Source organism: Pseudorasbora parva, chromosome 7 (genome assembly GCF_024679245.1).
Source record: "Pseudorasbora parva isolate DD20220531a chromosome 7, ASM2467924v1, whole genome shotgun sequence".
NCBI classification, from domain to species: Eukaryota; Metazoa; Chordata; class Actinopteri; order Cypriniformes; family Gobionidae; genus Pseudorasbora; species Pseudorasbora parva.
The window spans coordinates 36,280,952-36,306,576 of NC_090178.1; the positions used below are offsets into that span (position 1 = coordinate 36,280,952).

The 25,625-nt window shown below is 34.9% G+C and overlaps 1 protein-coding gene across 1 annotated transcript in view; it reads left to right on the plus strand.

Annotated features, from left to right (window-relative positions):
* ano10a (anoctamin 10a) overlaps positions 1-25,625 on the plus strand; it is a 61,286-nt gene that overhangs the window by 885 nt on the left and 34,776 nt on the right. Inside the window, exons 2-11 of the mRNA XM_067449205.1 lie at positions 6,599-6,749; positions 10,906-11,103; positions 11,275-11,409; positions 15,668-15,787; positions 16,176-16,509; positions 16,745-16,980; positions 18,287-18,342; positions 18,702-18,776; positions 18,923-19,105; positions 20,227-20,418. Coding sequence (XP_067305306.1) covers positions 6,611-6,749; positions 10,906-11,103; positions 11,275-11,409; positions 15,668-15,787; positions 16,176-16,509; positions 16,745-16,980; positions 18,287-18,342; positions 18,702-18,776; positions 18,923-19,105; positions 20,227-20,418 — 1,668 coding nt within the window. The 5' untranslated portion in view covers positions 6,599-6,610. The remainder of the gene's footprint in view (positions 1-6,598; positions 6,750-10,905; positions 11,104-11,274; positions 11,410-15,667; positions 15,788-16,175; positions 16,510-16,744; positions 16,981-18,286; positions 18,343-18,701; positions 18,777-18,922; positions 19,106-20,226; positions 20,419-25,625) is intronic.

Below are 25,625 nucleotides of genomic sequence, written 5' to 3' on the forward strand. Positions count from 1 at the left end.
AACCCTAACCATACACCCAAACCAAATCCTTTTTTTAAAAAAAAGCTTTTTGCGTTTAGATATTAATTAAACCATACTCAGGCATATTCTAATAACAAAGAACATTTGACTGTGGAGAGAATAAGTAGGCTTCTCCCTTAAATTAATATCTTCTTGTAGATTATAATAGTTAATTGTGTGATATTTGAGGGTTTTCTTGCACATGTAAACCCACCATTTCAATTGGGCTAAGGTCTGGACTTTGACTTGACGTGTGATTTGGACATTACAAATGCTACAACTTCCTGTTTCAGGGCCATTCTTTTGTGGATTTGCTCAAATGTTTTGGGTAATTAGTATGGTCAAAACTCCTTTTATAGTTTCAGCTTTAACATTTTTACTGATCGTCTCACATTCTTCCCAAGCATTCTTTGGTGAAGCTTCTTGATCTCTTTTTTGGAGCGCAGTGGAATAATAGTGATTCCAAACTTGATTATGTCCAGGCCAGACCACACCAGACCAGACCAGACTAGACCAGTTTGCTGTTGTAAATAAGGCCTTCCTCTGGTTTTCCTCTTTATTAATTAATGTTCTATTTTTTGTTAGTCCACACATAAATGAAAATTGTCATAATTTACTCACCCTTATGTTGTTCCAAACCTTCTTTCTTCGTTGGTTCCCACTGACTAGCTTCCAGTGCATTTTATTTTATTTTATTTTATTTTATTTTATTTTATTTTATTTTATTTTATTTTATTTTATTTTATTTTATTTTATTTTATTTTATTTTATTTTATTTTATTAATAGACAATAGAATCAATGGGAACCTAAACTATACCTTATGAATAATGTACAGTTGGTCAGCTGATCATTATCACAATGATCATACATTTTCTAGAGTGTGGAATCCACAGTGTATTCTATTGAACAGGGATAAGTATTTAAATTAGTGCAATTACCCACAAACCACAGACTATATTCTATCCTGTCATCAGTTTTGTTATTGCTTCTTCTTTTCTTTTTATTTGGATTATAAAAATGGATACATCTCCTACGCTGACCAGGGCAGTATTTATTTGATCATAAATACAGTAAAAACTGTATTTTATATTATATAATATAAATATTTTTTACAACTACAATAATATATATATATATATATATATATATATATATATATATATATATATATATATATATATATATATATATATATATATATATATATATATATATATATATATATGTATATATGTCATTGTGTTTAAAAAAAATATAATTTATTCCAGTGCTGGTAAAGCTGAATTTTCAGCATCATTACTCTAGTCTTCTGTCACATTATCCTTCAGAAATAATTATATAATATGCTGAATTTAATTACTAACACTTATGTCATTCTAAACTCTTTCATTCAAAGACTTTCATGCATCTTCGTAACACAAATTAAGATCTTTTTGATGAAATCTGAGAGCTTTCTGTCCCTCCATTGACAGCTGCGCAACTGACACTTTGTCACTTCAAAAAGTTCATGAAGAGATCGTAAAAAAAGAATCCATATGAATTCAGCAGTTAAGCCTAATTTTGTGAAGAGACTCCATCGCTTTATATGAATAACGAATTTAGGCTTTTATCTACATTGATCAGCAAACATAAATAGCAGGTCAACCAAACTTGCATGGCGTGAGGAAGCTCAAACGTGCTGTGTAACGCACAAGAATGAACCCTTTGGTTTTTGCAGAAGCTGAAATTTGTGTGCGTAATCACACAAATAAACCCCATTGGTTCCTGCAGAAGTTCAAACGTGTTGTGTAAAATGAGAATGAACCTCATTGGTTATTTCTGAAGCTCAAACATGCTACGTAACACAAGATTGAACCTCACTGGCTCTTGTTGAAGCTCAAATGTGATTTGTAAGTTGTAACACATTAGAATGAACCTCATTGGTTCTTGTTGAAGCGCAAACATGACGTGTAACACATTAGAATGAATCTCATTGGTTCTTGTTGAAGCTCAAACGTGACGTGTAACACATTAGAATGAATCTCATTGGTTCTTGTTGAAGCTCAAACGTGACGTGTAACACATTAGAATGAATCTCATTGGTTCTTGTTGAAGCTCAAACGTGACGTGTAACACATTAGAATGAACCTCATTGGTTCTTGTTGAAGCGCAAACATGACGTGTAACACATTAGAATGAATCTCATTGGTTCTTGTTGAAGCTCAAACGTGACGTGTAACACATTAGAATGAATCTCATTGGTTCTTGTTGAAGCTCAAACGTGACGTGTAACACATTAGAATGAATCTCATTGGTTCTTGTTGAAGCTCAAACGTGACGTGTAACACATTAGAATGAATCTCATTGGTTCTTGTTGAAGCGCAAACGTGACGTGTAACACATTAGAATGAACCTTATTGGTTCTTGTTGATGCACAAATGTGACGTGTAACACATTGGAATGACCCTCATTGGTTCTTGTTGAAGCGCAAACGTGAGGTGTAACACATTAGAATGAACCTCATTGGTTCTTGTTGATGCGCAAATGTGACGTGTAACACATTAGAATGAACCTCATTGGTTCTTGTTGAAGCGCAAACGTGAGGTGTAACACATTAGAATGAACCTCATTGGTTCTTGTTGAAGCGCAAACGTGAGGTGTAACACATTAGAATGAACCTCATTGGTTCTTGTTGAAGCGCAAACGTGAGGTGTAACACATTAGAATGAACCTCATTGGTTCTTGTTGATGCGCAAATGTGACGTGTAACACATTAGAATGAACCTCATTGGTTCTTGTTGATGCGCAAATGTGACGTGTAACACATTAGAATGAACCTCATTGGTTCTTGTTGAAGCGCAAACGTGAGGTGTAACACATTAGAATGAACCTCATTGGTTCTTGTTGATGCGCAAATGTGACGTGTAACACATTGGAATGACCCTCATTGGTTCTTGTTGAAGCGCAAACGTGAGGTGTAACACATTAGAATGAACCTCATTGGTTCTTGTTGAAGCGCAAACGTGACGTGTAACACATTAGAATGATCCTCATTTGTTCTTGTTGAAGCTCAAACGTGACGTGTAACACATTAGAATGAACCTCATTGGTTCTTATTGAAGCGCAAACGTGACGTGTAACACATTAGAATGAACCTCATTGGTTCTTGTTGAAGCGCAAACGTGACGTGTAACACATTGGAATGAACCTTATTGGTTCTTATTGAAGCGCAAACGTGACGTGTAACACATTAGAATGATCCTCATTGGTTCTTGTTGAAGCGCAAACGTGACGTGTAACACATTAGAATGAACCTCATTGGTTCTTGTTGAAGCGCGAACGTGACGTGTAACACATTAGAATGAACCTCATTGGTTCTTGTTGAAGCGCGAACGTGACGTGTAACACATTAGAATGAACCTCATTGGTTCTTGTTGAAGCGCGAACGTGACGTGTAACACATTAGAATGAACCTCATTGGTTCTTGTTGAAGCGCGAACGTGACGTGTAACACATTAGATTGAACCTCATTGGTTCTTGTTGAAGCGCGAACGTGACGTGTAACACATTAGAATGAACCTCATTGGTTCTTGTTGAAGCGCGAACGTGACGTGTAACACATTAGAATGAACCTCATTGGTTCTTGTTGAAGCGCGAACGTGACGTGTAACACATTAGATTGAGCCTCATTGGTTCTTGTTGAAGCGCGAACGTGACGTGTAACACATTAGAATGAACCTCATTGGTTCTTGTTAAAGCGCGAACGTGACGTGTAACACATTAGAATGAACCTCATTGGTTCTTGTTGAAGCGTGAACGTGACGTGTAACACATTAGAATGAACCTCATTGGTTCTTGTTGAAGCGCGAACGTGACGTGTAACACATTAGATTGAACCTCATTGGTTCTTGTTGAAGCGCGAACGTGACGTGTAACACATTAGAATGAACCTCATTGGTTCTTGTTGAAGCGCAAACGTGACGGTAACACATTAGAATGAACCTCATTGGTTCTTGTTGAAGCGCGAACGTGACGTGTAACACATTAGATTGAACCTCATTGGTTCTTGTTGAAGCGCGAACGTGACGTGTAACACATTTGAATGAACCTCATTGGTTCTTGTTGAAGCGCAAACGTGACGTGTAACACATTAGAATGAACCTCATTGGTTCTTGTTGAAGCGCAAACGTGACGTGTAACACATTAGAATGAACCTCATTGCTTCTTGCGGAAGTCAAGTCAACTTTACTCATGTAGCACTTTTACAATGACGATTGTTTCAAAGAAGCTTCACAGTGTTAAACAGGAAAATAATGCGTCATTCTGGAGAAAACGGTGATGTCATCAGCTCATTTCCATTTATCATATAGCGACAATGTGGGCAGATCAGTGATATAGTTGATGTAGTAAATTTAGTAATTCATTTTATTTGGATATTTAGTCGAAATTTTAGCGGAAGCTCAAACGTGATGCGTAACACATGAGAATGCTCCTCATTGGTTGTCGCATGTCAAGCAGATGTGCTTGAGCTTCCGTTTACCACAACTGATGTGTGAGTTTGTGAATGTTCATCATATAATGAATATTATATATTGGGAATATGTAGCAATAGAGCCTCTAGCGCTGCAGGAGAAATGTAAAACATGAAGTGGACCACAGTGTACTGTAGAGCTTACGGAGACTTCCACCATCAGCCCTGTTTTCTGTTCAGAAAAGCTATGTGTTGATTGTTTGTGTTGTTGTATGTATATTTTTACTTTGTAATCTTTTTATTGTCATTTTTCCCTTTTCCATTGTTGCACTTTGAGATTCTTCGGAATGAAAGTGCGTTATAAATATAATCCATTATTATTATTATTATTATTATTATTATTATTATTATTATTATTATTATTATTATTATATAAAGCAATTGAGTCTCTTCAGAAAACTTTGGACTAAATCACTGCAATCATATGGATTTTACACTCAAACATATGAGTCAGGCCCTTCATAGATAAGACACATTTAAATTATGTTTACTTTACCTAATTAAATTAAGTTGTGTCGAAATGTGTTCATCAGCCTAATATAGTTAAAACTGAAGTTTACTTAATTAATTTGCATTAAAACTACATGAAATATTTGTGCTGACATAACTAACTGGGCAGTGGATCTGTAGTTCCCAGCATGCTTTGCAAGAGAAAAGGTATGGATTGAAGTGTTATTTTATGTGTTTTCCAGTAAATGGAAAGATGTTGTTAGTTTATGTTAGTGTTTAATGTTTAGTTATGTTAGACATTTAGAAAAGTTTCTGCTTTTTTTTTTTTCGATCAAGAGTTTTTCCATTTTGTGGTTAGCATTATGCAGAAGAGTGCGTGCGTGTGCGTGTGTGTGTGTGTGTGTGTGTGTGTGTGTGTGTGTGTGTGTGTGTGTGTGTGTGTGTGTGTGTGTGTGTGTGTGTGTGTGTGTGTGTGTGTGTGTGTGTGTGTGTGTGTGTGTGTGTGTGTGTGCGTGTGTGTGTGTGTGTGCGTGTGTGTGTGTGTGTGTGTGTGTGTGTTTAGGGCTGGAATTCCTGCTCTCAATTAAATATTTTTAGTTTGTCCAATTAGTTAATTTTGCATTTTATTTTTAAAAATATGCTCGTTGTTTTTCAAATTAAATTGATAACAGTGTTCACCTTACATTTTAACTAAACTTTTAATGTTTAACTTTTAAACATTTAACCTAAACTTTTACAAATTTAACATAATTAAGTAAACGGCACATATAAATATTATGTAACAGTGACAAATTGTGCCCGTTTTACTTGAATTTTTTGCTCATATAACTAAATTGTTATTTGTAAAAAATTGCTCAATATAGTTGTGTGCAACCACTTACCACATATTATTAAAGTAAATTCAACAAGTCATTTTTTTGAGTGTATGATCTCTTTATGAACGTTTTGAAGCATCAAAGTGTCATTTGCATAGCTGCCAATGGAGGGGCAGAAGTTGCTCAGATTTAATAAAAAATAAGAAAATTCTTCATTCATGTTCTGAAGATGAACGAAAGTCTTACAGGTTTGGAACGACATTAGGGTGAGTAATTAATAATATAATTTTCATCATTGGGTGCTTTAAGCAGTTATGCTGCTTAATATTTTTGTGGAAACCAAGGTCTTTTTTTTAAAGATTCTTTGAATAGAAAGTTAAAAGGAACATCATTCATTTGAAATCGATTTTTTTATTACAGTGTAAAAGCCTTTAATGTCACTTTTGATGTACTGAATGCATCCTTGATGAAAGTGTTTATGATAGAGTATATTAGAATAGTGAGTCATATCATACAGTGAATTGTATGTGATATTTCTTCATAATCAAGCAATACAAAAATGTGTGACATGATGACATTTTTGTGGCATGGCTATTATTGCAGCACCTAATTGTTAGAATGACCCATTTTGCATGAGTGTCATGGAGTAACAGGACAATATTTCCATAAACAGTTATGGATGCAAATAAGGCTTGATCTTCCCCGGGTGAAATGTGTGGTGTTTCTTGTGGCGTATATTCTGAATCTGAATCTTGAGGAGAGTGATATGTTTTATTCATAAATGTTTTGCCCCTTGCCTCTCTTCGTCTTTGTGTAACACAGGGATCAGGAAAAATGCATCTTGGCTTGTCGGTTTCTGACAGTGATGTCTCTTCGTTCACCCCTCTGGTGGTCCTGGAGCTTGCTTATGACACTAAAGCAGAGGCCATCACATGGTTACTAAACAGGATCAGAGACAAGCAGCAAAATGGAGGTGAGACCCCTGGCATGTTACATCTAGGGATAGAGGTTGACAGGAACTGAACATTTTCTGAAATATCTGCTTGCCTTTTGAAGTTGTCTGTGTTTGAAGTCCATTTTTTGTCATTTGGGACTCTGTCAGTGTTACTCAACCACTGTGGCCCACCAAACGTGAACCCTGCCCTTCACAGAGGTCACAGAAATAGAATATCAGATTCTGCCTGCAGAGGAAAAAAACACATGCTTCTTTTTTTAAGATGCTTCATACATATTGCTTGCACAGACACTTGGTTCTGGGGATTGGCCGGATTCACCGCATGACAGCGATCACGTGTGTTTCATGTTTATTCTAAAACTTTATGTTACACTAATGCTCACAAATCATTTATTTATAACAGTAAACCTCTTTTCATGTAGTCGCGATGTTATATTGTCATGTTTATCAAACTAAAACTGATAAAAACCGTGGACAACACTTCATTGATAGTGTAGGTTTATATTGTTGAATCTTGTCCAAATAGACGCTTTATTAAGCAGTACATAAAGTATTGAATGAAAATGTCATTTGAAACATCTGTGTATTTAAGAAATATTGCATTTATTTAACTTCAGCTGTGATAAAGTTTGCAAACGCAGCGCAAGCGTCACCACGGGAAGCAGAAAGTCTCCGACTTCACGTCTCCGTTTGCAGCTCCTCCCCGCCCGCACTCGGCGTCTCTCGCCGATCGCATCCATCCAGCCGCAGCCGATGTCGAACACACCGTTTGTTGACTAACCCTCCGCCCACAAGAACGCGCAAAATAGGGGCCGTGGTCTTGTTGCTCTCTCACGTGGAGAAGAGCGCGCATTCAGCGCTTGCATCTCCCTGTTATGGTAAGAGGCGGGACCTTTCCGGGAAAAGTGCGCTAAGCTGCTGTCCAATCACAACACGGGAAGCGCTGGCCCAATCAAAACTCGTTACGTATTTCTGAAGGAGGGACTTCATAGAACAAGGAAATCATCAGGCCGTTTTTAGGACAGAGAAAACAGCGGTGTACAGATAAGTCAATTGTGTGAAAAATACTGTTTTTTTTTTTCCCGCGAAACATGAACTCATGTTATATTGCTCTCTGTAAACACAATCAAAGCTTCGAAAACACGGGAAGAACGGGACCTTTAAATAGATATTATTACTAAATCTGTATTTTTTATTTGAATTGTACTTAAGCTGCAGTAAATGTTAACGTAATGCTGTAATGTTTTACAGTTTTTCTCAATTGTTTACACACATTTTCTGAAAGCATGCCTCATATTCTCAGAACTCTACACACAAATCCAAAAAAACACACACAATGGGCAAAACCCCTCAATTCTCCTGCAAAATGAAACTTTACATTCAAAACAATGTTATTTCTTCTCAAAATGGGATTTTGTTGTCAAATGGCACACACAAACCATCATATGTATAGACATTTATAAGAACCAGCTGAACACTGATGTGCTCAATGTAAAACATTATGATGAATGTAAAACACTTCTCCATTCATCATAATGACTTAGGCTTTTTTTTTTTTTTGGTCCAGCGTTACACTTACTACAGACAGTACAAACATAAATGTGTTGTAAAATATTTGAGAATATTGTTTTTAATACTCAGAACACACAAATACACTGTAAACTTTTATTTTATTTTTCCTGCAAAAACAATGTACACAGTGTACATCCCATTCCCAACCAACACAAAGTTGCAAATACACTACATACAAAACAACAGAAGAATTTACTGTATACAGTTACAGTAAAAAAATAAAAAATAAAAATACCTATGCTGCATCCTCTCTTCTGTTCTGTTCTGTTGCCCTTTTATGCTAAAGCTCTGATTGCTAATTGTAAAACTGTGTGACAAGTGTTTGCCCTTGTGATGAGTAAGTATGCATATTTGAATGGCAGTGTGTTCCTTGTGAAAACAAGATATTTTCTGCATGAAAATTGTGCCAAAAGCAGATAATTGTGTGTAGTGTTTTGAAAAAAGTGTTTTAGAACTGCAAAGCAGGAACTGTGCTTGTAGTTTAGCAGAATTAGTTCAGGGGGTCGGTGAATGAGTTACATGTTGTGGTCATTGTGTCTCAAGTACCAGAATTTGTGTGTAAACAATTGAGAAAAACTGTAATACTAGAAACCAGTAACATCAGCTCTTCTTACATGAAGCTGTTTTATATGAAAAGTAAGAATGTAAAATGATTCAGTGTCCCTATGCTCATTTATTAAAAATTCATACAAATGTAATTTAAACAATTTTTTTGTTGTTGTTGAAAAATCCTCCTCTTTGATGATCAAGATTGCAATTTAATTTCTTTATTAAAATTCGTTTTGGGCATAAAGTTAAAAATGTTGAGATTTTGTAACTGTTCTGATAATTAATTCCTAAAAGAATTAAGTAGTTTTGCTTAATTTGATAATTATAATAATGTTTATCAAAACTGCTTCACTGATAATATTTCACAACCTGTCACATGCAACATTAAAGTCATGTGGTGGAGCAACATGCAGAAAAACATAAAACAGGAAATGATTTTGTTCTCTGGTGGAATGAGCTGCCTACCTCCAACCAATTTGCTGAGACCATCTTTCCATCTTTCTTTCTTTTCCTTTCTTCATTTCACCTCTGCTCTGTCTTGTTTACTAAATATTTTTACTAAACCTGTAGTGTGTGCAATGAAAATTATTGGCGCTATATGAAAAAATGCTTGTGATCTTCCTTATTTGAATGGGTAAATGAATAAATATAAATGTATATCAAGGTCAATAATTCTCAAAATATCAGACAATTGTTCTATTTATGACAAGGCAAAGTTAGTTTCATGTTGTAATGTGTAATGTGGTGCGAATCCCCCAAAATAACCTAAGAAGAGTATAATATAATTTTTCCTTGAAAAATATATTTAAAAACTATAATTCAAGCCAAGGTTGAATTTTTCAAATTCAAAAAGGTGTAAGGAAAACACACTGTAAAAAAGTATTGTGATTTTAACGGTGAAAGATTGTAAAAGGCTACGGTGAAAAACAGTTAATTGGTTAACAGAAAGTTTCCATACTTATACAGTGAATTAATAACTGTAATAGACCTAACTGTACATTTAATGTAATTTTAATGTAATGCAATCTGTTTTTCTCATTACATTATACTGTTCTGTGAAAATAAATTATTGTATAATTTACAGTGAGAAACTGTTAATGGACTTTAACAGAATTCTTTTTTTTTCTTTCTTATCAGTTATGTACATTAGGGTTTTATGTTACATCTAATGTTGTCAAATGGATGTTTATTGCAATTTTTTAATATCATGTGTTACCATGATGGTGTTTAGTGTCTGTATGAATGACACTGTGCACCTTCTATATTAGTTTTAATCTTCTCAGCTTGTGAAAAAGCGGCTTGTGATGAGCTTTGATTCATCACCACTGTGCTTGGTGGTAGTCAGTGCATTACAAAGATACAACACAGATATTTGTACTTCTATAGGTTAGTAAAATAACATTATATCAGATTTTTACTGTAAAATTTAAGTTAAATCTGTAAAACCTAAAACGTCACTACTGTATTTTTTATGGTATATTTTTGGCATCCACAGCTGCTGTTTTACCATAAATTTAGCAGATTTTTATTTTTTACTATGTATATTTAATGGGTTAGTTCACCAAAAAATTAAAATTCTGTTATCACTTACTCACCATTCCAATCCTGTACGTTTTTTGTTCATTGAACTTTTGTTCATCTTCAGAACACAAATGAAGATATTTTTAATGAATCTGAGAGTTTTCTGCTTAAGTCCACATTTTCTCGATCGCCTTATATGATGAACATATTTGGTTTGGGCTTACGTAAATTGAAACTTTTCTTGAAAATGGATTAAAAATATTCCAAAACCATATGAAACCAACATGAATCCACAGAAAGAACATTTTGTAAGAACTTGTAATAACTAGATTTTTAAGACTTCACCTGTTCTTTACCAAGGGCACTCTTACATGTCAGTGATCATGATATACATATTTCATATTAGGATCTGTCTTTTGTTTATAAAATGTAGTTTATAAAAAAAAGTTTTGTCAGTTTTATACCCGTCTCATTTATCAGGACATTGACCTTGGGAAATAACCAGTTTCTAAAACTGTAATTTCTTTTATAGGAGCAGAATTGTTGGTGGATCAAGTACTATTTCCAGCTCAAGATGGTCAGAAGTCTAATCCAAATATCTTCGTGGTGGGTTCCACGTTACAGAGGCTTTTAAATGGAGCTGAGGATGTTGGGTTGTTTAAGGAGTTTCAAGATGGCACAATGCGAGGGTTCACTTATGCCAACAGAGAAAGCTTTAAAGACTTTGAGGGTGAGCTTCAGTTATTTGAGAATATGAGAAGTATGGTAGTGTTTTGTATTGTTTTTTTTCACAGTATGTTAAGACACCATTTGGGGGATTTTGGCTGCATTATTTCCTCATATAGGATTCACGTAGATGTGGTGCTGGTTGTTCTATAACACTGTTGTATTGTCCTCATAGGAGATGGACAAGCATTTCTCAGTGATGCGGAGTGTCAATACATTATCAAACATGAGTTGGACACACTTAGGGCTAAGAAGGAAGAACATGTTCCAGGATATCCTAAGCTTAAGCTCTACCCTGGAAAATCAGTTGGTAAGTGTATTTATTTGTATTAGCAACTGCACTAGATAAATAAAGCAACTTTGGGCTGCATGATTTTGGAAAAATCTAACATCACAACTGCGATACAATCTTTTCCAGGTTTGCTATGCTCATTTGCAGGGCTGCACAATTTTGCCAAAATGTTGTTGTTATATACAGTATCAATGTCACTATAAAATGTAATAGTAGTAATAACAATAAATATAGCTGCAAGCAGCCATTACTGGGGCCAAGCGCAAAGAAGACAATAAAACATCATGCTTGGGAGTGTCAGTTCAACTGCAACAACGAGCCAACAATGAACACGGATAAATCAACTTATTAACTTAAAGTGTGTGTGTGTGTGTGTGTAAGTCTCCTCACCTTCAATTGTCAATTGCGCTCGTTCCTATTGCTTGTCCTCAAACTTGTAGTATGAGGAGGAGGGGGCGGGGAAATTTGGACGCAAAATTTAACGCAAAAAAATTCCAGAAGTACATGAACCCGCGTCATTAACGTAATTTTTGTCACACAGTTCGACTGAGTCGGAAGTTTATCACAATCACTGAGCATCTACAACACCTGTATTCCTGGTAGGAGGAAAGCTAGATTCTGCTTCTCTATTTGTGATCAGGCCATCTAAAGCCGTTAAACTCTGGGAAAGTGTTCAGTGATCCAGTAATCAAAAGCATTCAAACAGTCCAAAATTACACTAATGTAAAGAAAGCCAGGCTGATTACACCACACATATCAGATATCAGACTTCACGTTTCTAATGAATTATTCGTTCCAGTGTGAGCTTTGCTGTAAAACACGAGCTCTGTCGAATTCTGCAATTGTTTCTGAAGAGCCAGTTTTGGTGACGTACCGGAGTAGTACAGTAAGCGCGCAAGAGTATGATGCACAAACAACACACCGTGAATGTGCGCACTCTAGATCGCTGATCACACACTGCATGTACGGACACACAGTACATTCACTTTGTTTCCACACACACTCAGGAAGGGTAATGTTTCAGTTGTCACGTGTATGTTATTGTGATTAGTAATCATAGGTTTTTGCAGTCAAAGTGGTTGATTTAATTTTTTGGGCATCTCCGTGTGGTCTTGTTCGGTATTGCAGCTTGACTCGTCTAAAATGAAAACAATCTTGTTCGTTGTTGTTGCTCTGTACCAAGCCTGCAGCACCCCTCTCAGAAACTGAAGCTTTTGCGCCTCGATCGCCTCCAGGTGACTGGTCCCAGTATAGTATATTTTTTTCATGGTTGCTTTGGTGTGTATAAATGTACTATAATAGAAGTATATGGACACCTTATATTTGATCATTTTGGAGTCTCCAATGATCCTTGAAGATTGCAGAAAATACAGTTTTGTGAGAATCACCCTTTTATCTGATTGTTTACTTTGCATATAGGAAATTATGACAGAATTAATGTGTTTAATGAGATAAATGGCGTATTATTAATTTCCCGTTAAGTGTGCGATTATTCGTCAATAATCGCACAACAAAGGTGTGATTAATTGTGAATTCAAAAAAGAATGAATAATATATATATATATATATATATATATATATATATATATATATATATATATATATATATATATATATATATATATATATTAGTGTTGTCAAAAATATCGATATTTCGATATGTATCGATACTGGAATATCTGAAACGATACGATTCTCAGTTTTTACAGTATCGATACCAGCTGCGCTCTCCTCTCTGACCGAAAGCGAGTTGACACACACCGGCATATTCTCACTCAGCCCGGTTAACCTCTGAGCACGGCGAACGCGTTCTGCTGGACTTTTCTCTCATGACAGTGTGTTAGTGTTAGTGTGCGATCGGTCAGAATTTCGTGCGGGATTGCACATAAATTAATTCTACTAATCCCGCAGATTTTGTGCTCACATCTGAAGCGCACACACAGCCTACCGTAATAAAGCTGCCTCATATGATAAAAGTGCAAACATTTGCTTCTTTTTCCAGCTTATTATTGGTCAAATACACTCAAATAATTATCAGTGCACATCTGGAAGAGTATTAACGTAAACACAGTCGCAAACAGTTCAGGAAGAACTAGGACCAGGAGTAACAGGAACAGTGTTTAGAATCCATGCGTCCGTTAGTCTTAAAGGGACCGCAGTCGTTTGTTATTCAAACTACAAAAAGACAAACGATCAACTGCTCTTGACTGATCGACTTGTGTAACTTTAATAGTTTCATCTGTACGCTTTTGAATTTTTTACAAAGAACATTATCCAATGTTGTTTTAAATGTAATTACTATGCATTTTTTTATTCAGTTTCTTATCTGAATGTTAGACCTAGCTGAAAAAATAAATTAGTCGATTTAATTTGTATCTTCTATTCTATTGCATTTATTTGTGCTATTGCTTGTAATCTGTTTATTTGTTCTTATTTTATTACTGTTTACTCGTCTTTTTAAATTCAATTTACCATTCGAAATCAAGCTTCCTTGTGCTGTGTGTAAGCTATTGCAACACAATTACCCCGTTGTAAAAAATACATTGAGATTTGTGAGATAATTTTAATAGGGGTGTGCATTGGCACTGCATTCACGATTCGATTTGATTACGATTCACCAGGTAACGATTCGATTCAATTCGATTCTACGATGCATTGTGATGCATCAAAATTCTACTGCACACAAAGCAAATTTTTCATCAGTCATGAGGCAATACAAGCAGATATTAAACAACAGATTGTATTGGCTGCTATGTGTCTCCTGTATATTTGACATAAAAGTTATTAAATAAAATAAAATGTAATTAAATAAAAGTAAATAAAATGCAATTAACCCTTAAATGCATGACTGTTTCACCAAACATTCTTACATATTCAGGTCGTTAGCGACCCAGATCTATATTTAACATGGATAGACCTCTACCTGTCGTGATAATATATAAAACTCCTGATTTTAGAGTAACAGCTACAGAAGAATAAAATAAAACCTATTTCGTTACCTTTTGGAGCTTGGAAGGATTCAGTTTGAGCAGATGTTTAATACCATCATCATATAACCTCGTCAGAGCTCGTTTACCAGTATATGCAGCATCTGCCTCATATTCGCGATCTCCAGCATATTCTCCAAACTCATTTTCAATGTCTTCAAAATCAGTATTTTGATCACTGACAGCTTCTTGACCACATCCATCATCAAGAGACAGTGACACTAACATATGATTGTGTTTAGTACTTGCTCTCTGAAGTAAATCACTGAGCCATTTCAAGTTTTGCAGATTATAATTATTGTTTCGTTTTCTGTCAGAGGTAACGATGAGTGAAACGTCACTTCATCATTGGGTATGAGACATTGCCACCTTGTGGAATAAAGGTGAATTGCGCCGTATTTCGTCATTATAGATTAATTTATTATAGTGCAAAAAATATATACGTACAATCCTACACACCTCGGGTCGTTAGCGCGTTTTTAATAACCCGTCTATCGCGGTCATCTCCCTCCGCCTCAGCCATCTTCCTTGTTGTTGTTGTTGTTATTCTCCCGGAACCGGAAGTATTTGAAACTTCACAACTTTATCGTCCGCCAGAAAATAAACAGTGACATAATCGATTATGGCACTTTGCCGCATCGATGCGGAATCGTTCATGCCCCGCATCGCGATGCATCGCCGAATCGATTATTGTTGACACCCCTAAATTTTAATAGTAATTGATCAATAATTGTTCAAATCAAAAGGATGCCCAACCCTAAGGAACATGCTGGCCACATGAATTTTTAGTAAAAAAAATAACAATGAATAATAACAAGTTCTGTTGTCATATTAAGCATCTTATCTGTTTTTTTGTTTGTTTTTGTTTTTAAGTGTGGTATCGATTTAGTATCGATATATCGATATTTTAGTCTAGTATCGTATCGAAGTCATAATTTTGGTATCGTGACAACACTAATATATATATATATATATATATATATATATATATATATATATATATATATATATATATATATATATATTATATATAATAATATATAATATATATATATATAACATCATATGTATATATATATATATATATATATATATACGTATATATATGTATAAGTACGTATATATATGTATATATACGTCAAATGATGTCTCCTCCGAAACTATATATATATATATATATATATATATATATATATATATATATATATATATATATATATATATATATATATATATATATATATATATATATATATATATAATTTTGTTACATTTTGACTCTTTTTCAGTGCGGAGATTGCAATCCAAAGGTGTCCTAGTCCAGTATTTCCCTCTCCATAGCAAAGAGGACCTTAAGAGACTCTCATTCTCATGGTACAAAAAGATCAAACTGTCCTTCCAACCACTGGGTGAGTCACTCTGTCTGTGCGCGCTGGCAGCATGAACTTTAAACCCACCTCCAGCCTTTATATGAGTTTTCTGATACTTACTGTGGAAAGAATTTCACAAGAATTTTGGTTATATAAGACAAGTACAGCTGCATGTCATATTCGATGGGTGTGTGTGACTATAGCTGTTACACATACTTGCTTCTCTTGAATTGAAAATCAATTTATAATGTTGATTGCTTGTTTAATGCAAATGTAAAGTGAAGCAAAATTGTACCTGCTTCATTAAAAAAAAAAGTGCTCCATCTTAAGAACTGGTGGTTTAGATAATTGAAAAACATGCATTGAAACCACAATGCACTGTTCTATATTCATTGAATATGTTCTCTTTGTGTCCTCCATAATGTAGATGACATCAGATGTTACTTTGGTGAGGGTTTGGCGCTCTACTTTGGATTTCTGGAGTATTTCACATTTGCCTTGGTACCCATGGCCCTCATTGGTATCCCTTACTACCTCTTTGACTGGGAGGACTATGACAAGTACGTGCTGTTTGCTGTTTTCAACCTGGTTTGGTCTACAGTTTTCCTGGAAGTGTGGAAGAGATGCAGCGCTACGTTAGCGTACGGGTGGGGAACGCTGAGCCGCAAAAAAGCATTTGAAGAACCGAGGCCTGGATTCCATGGAGCTCTGGGGTTAAATCCTGTCACGGGGCGAGAGGAACCAGTCTACCCTAGCTCCAAGTACAAATTTTTGAAATATTGTTTTTTTTGGCTGGCAAAAAGGCACATTAAGCACATCTTTTATTAGCTTTATTACTTTGGTTAACCCTAAAACCTTGTTTGCATTTCTCAGACCTTTAAAATGTAATAACAATACATACAATTGCATATTCTAAATTAAATAAATATAAGCATGAAAAAAATGGAGAGTGTTCTAGATGCTCAATTTGTTTTGACTGTGTTTTTCTCATTACAGACGGCAGATGAGGATATATTTGGTGTCGGTTCCTTTCGTTCTGCTCTGCCTCTATCTGTCCTTTTATGTGATGATGGTTTACTTTGACATGGAGAACTGGGCCATAAATATATACGAAGAAAATCCAAACTTTGCGACCAGCATTATGATGTTTGTTCCCAGTATCATCTATGCTGTGGTCATTGAGTTCATGAACTTATTATATCGCTATGCTGCAGAGTTTCTCACAGACTGGGGTGAGTCTGAAATTCTTTCTCTTTTCTAACTAACTAACCAACCAACCAACCAACCAACCAACCAACCAACTAACTAAATACATAACTTTGCAACTACTTGTCAATTAGTATTAGACTCTATTAGGCTGTTAGGTTAAAGATAACTATTAAAGGTGCCATAGAATGAGTTGAAACAATATGTTAAATTGTTCTCTGATATCTACATAGAGGGTATGTGGCTTATTTAAGGGCAAAAAAAAAAGTCCAGATACAGTTTTACAGGTCCATTTACAACCCTATAAATTGTCCCTAGGATGTAATGCTCTGTTTTTGCCTTATTTGGAAGAATCATGAATATTAATGTTGAGCTCTGCTCTGATTGGCTTATTTCAGCAGCTCACAGCAGTTCAGCTGTTCAGCTCGTGAGTCCTGACCGTCCTGACAGAACACAGACCGGCTGAATGACACTTAAAGCAAAAACATCTCAAATGGAGATAGCTAAAATGCAGCTGACTTGTTTATTGGTGTTTTCAGATCATGCGAGAAAGAGCTTGCGTGCTTGCGGTTGCCAGATTTCAGTCATTTAAATCCCCCAAACAGAGCTTTTTATGTGAAAAGAACACATACAATCCAGTGTTTTACCTAAACATGTCCAATCTGGCAACCATATGCACTCTCGCTCTCGCGCGGATGATCTGAAAACACCAATAAACAAGTAAGCAGCATTGCATGTTTATATAACATTAGTCACAATGTAGGCTGTGCAGTGACTGTGATGTAGCCTAATCTGAAATACAAATAGGCAAAAACATCATAGGAAACACCATACTTCAGTTCTCAAAAATATAAATATATAACTTACATTTTTACAAAATGAATAGTCTTGTCAAATGACTATCGTTTTAACTTATATGGTGGAAAAGGTGACGTTTGCTAGAAGGATCGAGTGAACGATCTGTATATATATATATGTATATATATATATATATATATATATATATATATATATATATATATAAATAAATCTTTGTTTATTTTTAGCATTTTTATTTAGTTTATTTTAATATGTAAGAGGCTATATAGATAGCCTATATATTAATTATTCATCAATTTAAATACTTATATTTAAATAATCATCCTGCTGCCTCCTTGGACGTTTTCTGAGACCCCTGGTTGAAAACCACTTGTCTAAATTATGTTTCTGTGTGACTTATCCATAATTTCATGTAAATGCTATTTATGCCGCACTCACTCACTTTTTTTTTTAAATCTTAAAATTCAATTATTTCCTCTCTGCAAATATCATTCCATGTATTTTGTTGTTCAGAAAACCACAGATTGGAGTCATCATTTCAAAATCACCTCGTGCTCAAGGTTTTGGTGGTATGCTTTCTTGCTTTCTAAGTTTTCTTGTGTTTTTATACTTAATGTAGTCTTATTACGCCATGTTTTACTATTTCATTGATATTTTACCTTTTGTAAATAGATTTCTGCCTGCAAATATAGGGTTAGTAATTTTAAAATTGTGATTTTCAGACCTGAAAATATTAAAAAGTCATCTCTATATCAAAGTCATCTCAATATCATTACATTTAAAAATCTTAATTTAGTTGTCATGAACGAAAGGAATAGTAGTGGAAATGATAGGTGTGTGAACCCTTGCAATATTAACATTAAACAAATTTCTAGTTTGCAAATTTAGTCTTAATTATTGGATTTTTGTTGTTGTTGTTTGTTTCCAGTTTAACTTCGTAAACTGCTTTGCCTCTCTCTTCTATATTGCCTTTGTCATGCAAGATATGGTGCTTCTTAGACAGGTGAGTATTTCAGAGCTCAGAAACATCGAAAAACAATAAAGCAAGTGAAGTTGAATGACTTATTAATAACCTATGATTTACAAGGTGCATTATAGTTTTAAATGGAAGTAACTTTGCCTCTTGTCTGTGTGTGTGCGGATCATCAGAGTTTGGCCACCCTGCTCATCACCTCTCAAATCCTGAATCAAGTGATGGAGGCCTTTCTGCCATACTGGCTGCAGAGGAGGAGAAACAAGAAGGTACATAAGAGGATGAAGAGGCTGATGGGTGATAAAGAGCTCCCCCTGCTGGAACAAGTCCAACTGGAAACTGAAATGAACACCTATCTGGTAAGGCTCTAGTAACCATTGCCATTTGGGTAGCTTGAGTTTAAAATAAAGTTTTGAGTAAGTTTAGATAATTGGCAATATTACCGAAAATGTACAATTATGGACTGGATTTTGTGAGTAAAGATAGATGGATGGATAGATGGATTAAACAATAGCGATAGATAGATAGATAGATAGATAGATAGATAGATAGATAGATAGATAGATAGATAGATAGATAGATAGATAGATAGATAGATAGATAGATAGATAGATAGATAGATAGATAGATAGATAGATAGATAGATAGATAGATAGATAGATAGATGATGGATAGGTGGGTGGGTGTATGGATGGATGGATGGATTAAACAATAGAGATAGCTAGATGGATAGATAGATGGATGGATGGATTAAACAATAGAGATAGCTAGATGGATAGATAGATGGATGGATGGATTGAACAATAGAGATAGCTAGATGGATAGATAAGATAGATAGATGGATGGACGGACGGACAGACGGATTAAACAATAGAGATAGATAGATAGATGAATAGATGGATGAGGGATGGATGGATGGATTAATAAGATAGATAGATAGATAGATAGATAGATAGATAGATAGATAGATAGATAGATAGATAGATAGATAGATAGATAGATAGATAGATAGATAGATAGATAGATAGATAGATAGATAGATAGATAGATAGATAGATGGATGGATGGATGGATGGATAGATGGATGGATGGATGGATGGATGGATTAAACAATAGTGCAATAGTGATAGATAGATAGATAGATAGATAGATAGATAGATAGATAGATAGATAGATAGATAGATAGATAGATAGATGGATAGATGGATAGATGGATGGATGGATGGATGGATGGATTAAACAATAGTGCAATAGTGATAGATAGATAGATAGATAGATAGATAGATAGATAGATAGATAGATAGATAGATAGATAGATAGATAGATAGATAGATAGATAGATAGATAGATAGATAGATAGATAGATAGATAGATAGATAGATAGATAGATAGATAGATAGATAGATAGTCATAATTTAGTTTTACATGTCCATTATATGTCCCGTTTTGACCTTTAGAATTCAATCTCTCTGATCACCAGGGCACGTTTGACGACTACCTTGAGCAGTTCCTGTTGTTCGGTTATGTGAGTCTGTTCTCCTGTGTGTACCCTCTGGCTGCTGTGCTGGTGGTGCTGAACAACATCACCGAGGTTTATTCTGACGCCTTCAAGATGTGCCATGTTTTCAAGCGGCCCTTCTCAGAACCAGCCGCGAACATCGGGGTGTGGCAGGTGAGAAAACCTCATGAGAGTCTCACATCCAGAAAAGCTGATATCATTTCTGTTCTTTAAAGAAGGCTTAAGAGACGAACAAAAATGTACAGTGCTATAAAAAGCAGAGTACAATCTGATAAACTTTAATAATAGTAGAATTATAATAGTCAATAATAGCGCATATCAGACATAAAAAGACTCTATTAGCACTGTGAAAATAGAATATTTTCTTAGCAATAATTACACTCAGGGCAAATATTGATAGATGCTATTTAAACTGTGTAAATAGAAACTAGATTATATTTACACTAAGTGCAAATAACATTTTCTGAGCAATTGATGATATTTACACTAAGTGCAAATAGCTGTAGATGCTAAGTGAAATAGCATAATAAGTAAAAATAGTGATATAGTCTATTATTACACCATATAAAAGTAGCAGTTTTTTGCAATCCGTGTAAATAGTAATATTATATGCTATTTATACTTTATTTTGACAGATACATACTATTTGCACCTCAGTATTGTTGTACATTATCATAATTCAGTAACATGGTGTAATTGATTACATTTATTAAAATAATTAAATAGATGCCGCCTTCCTACACCTACCTCTTGATCAACCCTTGGTTGATCGTGTCCAAACCTTGTTCTATGAGCCCAGCCAGGCATTGCTAGGCAGGGCTGGACTGGGGCTAAAATTCGGCTCTGGCATACCCATCACATCCGGCCCATGAGTTCCCCGTGAATGTTTTTGCTGGGGTTGGGGCCTTAAATTGGCGTATATTAATAAGACTAGGACAAGGACAAATAATGATAGATATTATCGAATTTGCTGCAAATGCAGATAAACTTAATATTGCCTTTTTGTCACACACAAATGCTCGTGGCAGTAAAGCACTGATGATTTTGAGCTAGGATGCAGTAAAGTAAATGTACTGCTTTTAAGTAGTATGATCATTTAATCACTCTCGTGTCATTCCAAACCTGTATGACTTCTGTGAAACACAAATGATGTTTTGAAGAATGTTGGCAACCAAGCCATTTTGGTTATAGGCTACCCTTTGAATATTGTATGAACAAAAAAAAAAAACAGACTCAAATTATTTTATTTTATGCTACACAGAAATAAATTCATTTAGGTTTGGAATGACATTAGGGTGAGTAAATGATCACATTTCTGGGTTGAACAATCATATTTTTCAAGAGTTAACACATCATTTAAGTAAGACACTGATATCTATCTTTCGTGAGGCTATTACATTTCATTAAATCTATTAAAAAAAGTTAATAAAACTTTTAAAGAGGAAAAAAAAGCTTTGTCCTTAATTCATGGGATCCAGACTTAAAGCTGATTTATAGACTGTAGTTTAACTGTAGGCCAGTTTCATTTAAATGTAAGATCATGGTAGTCCCAGGGTAAAAAACATAGACTGTAAAAACCTTGCTCCTCATTATATGGCTATATGGTTTCCAAAACTTTATAAAACATATATAATAAACTATTATATTTGTAAGTTAAAAAAAATGTAAACACCTGTAGAAAATATGAAAACAACCTCTATAAAAGTGATTTATATTCTGCAATATTAATTTATGTAGCTAATATAGCAACATTTTTAATAAATGTTTCTTCTAAAACACCATATTTCTTCGCTGTTAGTAGCTGCAGAGTAAGTTGTGGTTCTGCTAAAGTGAAATGTTTGTGTGTATTGCCGTTTCCACTTTACCTCGTCATGAATAGGCAACATCCTCGCGGCTGTTTTCAGCTGATTCACCACAGAACTGTAATGTTTCCATATCACACGACTGTATAAAACAAAATATTTCAAAGTGCCGTTCATAGAGCAGTATTTAAACGCAGCGTAGCCTACGTTCGTCAGCGGCGCTGCGTTGTGCGGATATTCGCCTTTTGCACTTCCATGCGCTCAGATAATAAATAAATAAATAAATAAATAGAAAAAAAGCGCCTAATATGGAGGGGAGATCTCTCTCGCTTCGGCTTGTCAATTCAGAAGACAAACCAATGGGCCGCTGTCGTTGCATGTTGTCAGTGGTTTGTCAAATGTTTTTTTTTTTTTTTTTAAACACTATACCGGCCCCAAAGTGCGTCGGTACTTTGATTACCAGTCCAGATTACCAGTCCAGCCCTGTTGCTAGGTGGAGCTGGTGCAAATAGCACTTCCCAACAAGGCACGCTATTTGGACTCGGTGAATAGACACTCCGTAATAATAATAATGGAATTTGTCAACTGGATGTATGTGTTAAAAACTAATATAGAAAAAAAGTGCTTTTCATTCTTTAAAGGTACACTATGTAACTTGTTTTCCAAAAACATGTTTTTGTATTACCCTGATTCACTAGCCTGACGTGGTCATACTCAATTCTAGTCAGAATATGAGTCTGATACCACTCCATTGGGCTGTGATTATGGGGCGAACCGAACCTGGAAAGACATCAATTGGATGGACCAACAACCAATCAGAGCAACGAAGCGACGCATTGTCAAATGTCAGCATAGTTCAACTGCACTGTGTTGCCAATTCCGTGTTTTTTTCCCAACGGGTTGTTTTCTATGTCCGTGGGTTGAAGCGACTATTATGTGATATATAGACCCATGAGTGTGAATTTTAGCAGTAACCTTGCCAAAATAACACACATTTTACCCCCCAAACACCATTTTTCCCCTGGAGAACCCCCGAGAAGCTATTGTTTAGGGCTAGTAGCTGGAATACACAATCTTTGCCAGTGTTGTAAAAAAATAACAATTTAATGATACACAGAGTACTTACCCAACATGATCATCATTTCTGAGAGAAATTGTGAAGGTGAATGCATATACAAACAAGCTCTCCGTTTAGGATTCGAGTAAATACAATCCAAGCCCCTGTGATGACGTGTATGATTGCGTTACTGTTGATCATCTGTCCATCATCGTCTAAAGCCCGTCCTGATGATTTCATTGGTCTGAACAGTTTCTGTTCGGGGATAATTACTCCTCTATGGAGCAAGGCCAGACCGAACTGCCCGACCTAAACATTTTGTGGGCGGGGCTAAGTTCGGCTGGCATCCAGGCTACTATGGTTAGCCAAAATATAAGTGTTTATATTTTAGACCTGTCGGCAGAGGTGGGTAGAGTAGCCAAAAAAGTACTTACGGAAATATTTACTGAAGTCAAAGTAAAAGTAACAACCGTAATAGTTACTTAAGTAAGAGTAAGAAAGTATTCAATGAAAAAACTACTCGAGTACTAGTTACTTTCAATCTGATTGATAAAAAGCGAAAACCCTGAATTTCAGACTACTTGTAAAGCTTTCACACACCTCTCCTTGAAAGATTGACCTCTACAAATATGTGTGTGTGTGTGTGTGTTTAATGGTTAAACAGTGTAAATTAATGGTGTGTTGGGCTAACCAGAGCTCTTTTTAAAACATACTTTGTTCTTATATTTGTATAATAAGTATATGAGGAAAACACTCAGACAGTCTGAGAAATAGAAATACAATAAGGGAAAAGTGCCCATAGTTACCAAATTACCATTATTAATGTTCAAATATAGGCATCATTGTGACACTTACCGCTACATGTTTTTTTCAGGTTGGAGCTGGAATTCTTGTATGCTGAGATGTCAGTTCGTTTTGGTGCACACAGCATGCATCACATTATGAAACTATTCTTTTTGACATCTTGGAGTGAAATTATAGATTGTATGAACTATAGGGCACGGGTGGTCTGCTTACCGTAGCTCACACACATCTTCCTCTGCTTTGGCCATCATCTTCCGACTAATATATAAGTGGTTATATATCACGATAATTATAAGTGGGTGATGCGTATAGACACCTCTCGCGAAGCATCCTCTCCAAAGTTTCGAGAGACTTGCGAACAAGTCATATTAACTTATTAAAAAAAAAAAAAAAATATATATATATATATATATATATATATATATATATATATATATATATATATATATATATATATATATATATATATATATATATATATATATTTTTTTTTTTTTTTTTTAAATTACAGTATTTAAAAAAATTACAGTATTTATATATATTAATTACATATATATAAATTACAGTATTTATATATATTAATTAATTACCATGTGACAGTAGCGGAAGAACGGCACCGAATGTAACGAAGTAAAAGTACAGTGTTTTTACAAGAAATTTACTTGAGTAAATATACTCTAAAAGTACAAGTTACCCAAAAAATGTACTCAAGTAAATATAACGAAGTAAATGTAATTCGTTACTACCCACCTCTGCCTGTCAGGATGTTTTAAATGGTAAACTGTGTAAATGTTTCACTCACCCTTGCATGTCTCTTAAATAGAGAAAAGTTGCTCCTGCAATTATGTATGGGATGGAGGTGGAATAGGTTAGTTGTCACAGTGAGCTAGGAAGTTTGACATAGAGCAACCAAATCTCAAACCTCTGGGTAATCAACTGTTTAAAAAAAAAAAAAAAAAGCATAGGGAGAGTGCTGGCTGAAAGAGAACACGACAGAGCTTGTAATAAAACTAGAATCAACATTGGTTTGGCTTTTCTGAGCTACCGTAACTTGAGGGATGTTAAATGTTGTAAAAGTGACACAGAGATTGGCGTTTTTATTACTCTGTGGTTAGGAAGGTATTTTAATGAACAGATACATTTCTCTTTAACAGAGTTCCTTGTAAAGCATATTATCTATTGTGAAGGGTCCTATTCGTTCTGTTTTTTTGTAGTGTTGTGCTGTAATTTGTTTTTAAGAAAGTACTGTGTCTGTTAATTGGTATAGTTACAGTATGTCACAATCATTTGAATATACTCCAGGGTTCTACTGATACAAAGCCATATGCTAATCGCTGAAGTAATCGCTGTAATAGTGATGAAAAAAAGTTCATCCAAAAATGAAAATTCTGTAATAATTTACTAATATTTATGACATGTTTGCCCTTCTATTCCGTATGCTGTTGGCAAAGCTACATTTTCAGTATTATTACTCCAGTCTTCGGTGTCACATGCCCCTTCAGAAATCATTCTGATATGCGGATTTGCTGCTCAAGTAACATTTCCTTTTATTATTAGTGTCGTGCTGCCTAGTATTTTTTTGGAAACTGTGATACCCTTTTTTTCAGGAGTCTTTGATGAATACTAATTCAAAAGAACAGTGCTTAAATCATTTTTTTTGTAAGTTATCAATTTAATGCATCTTTGCTGAATAAATA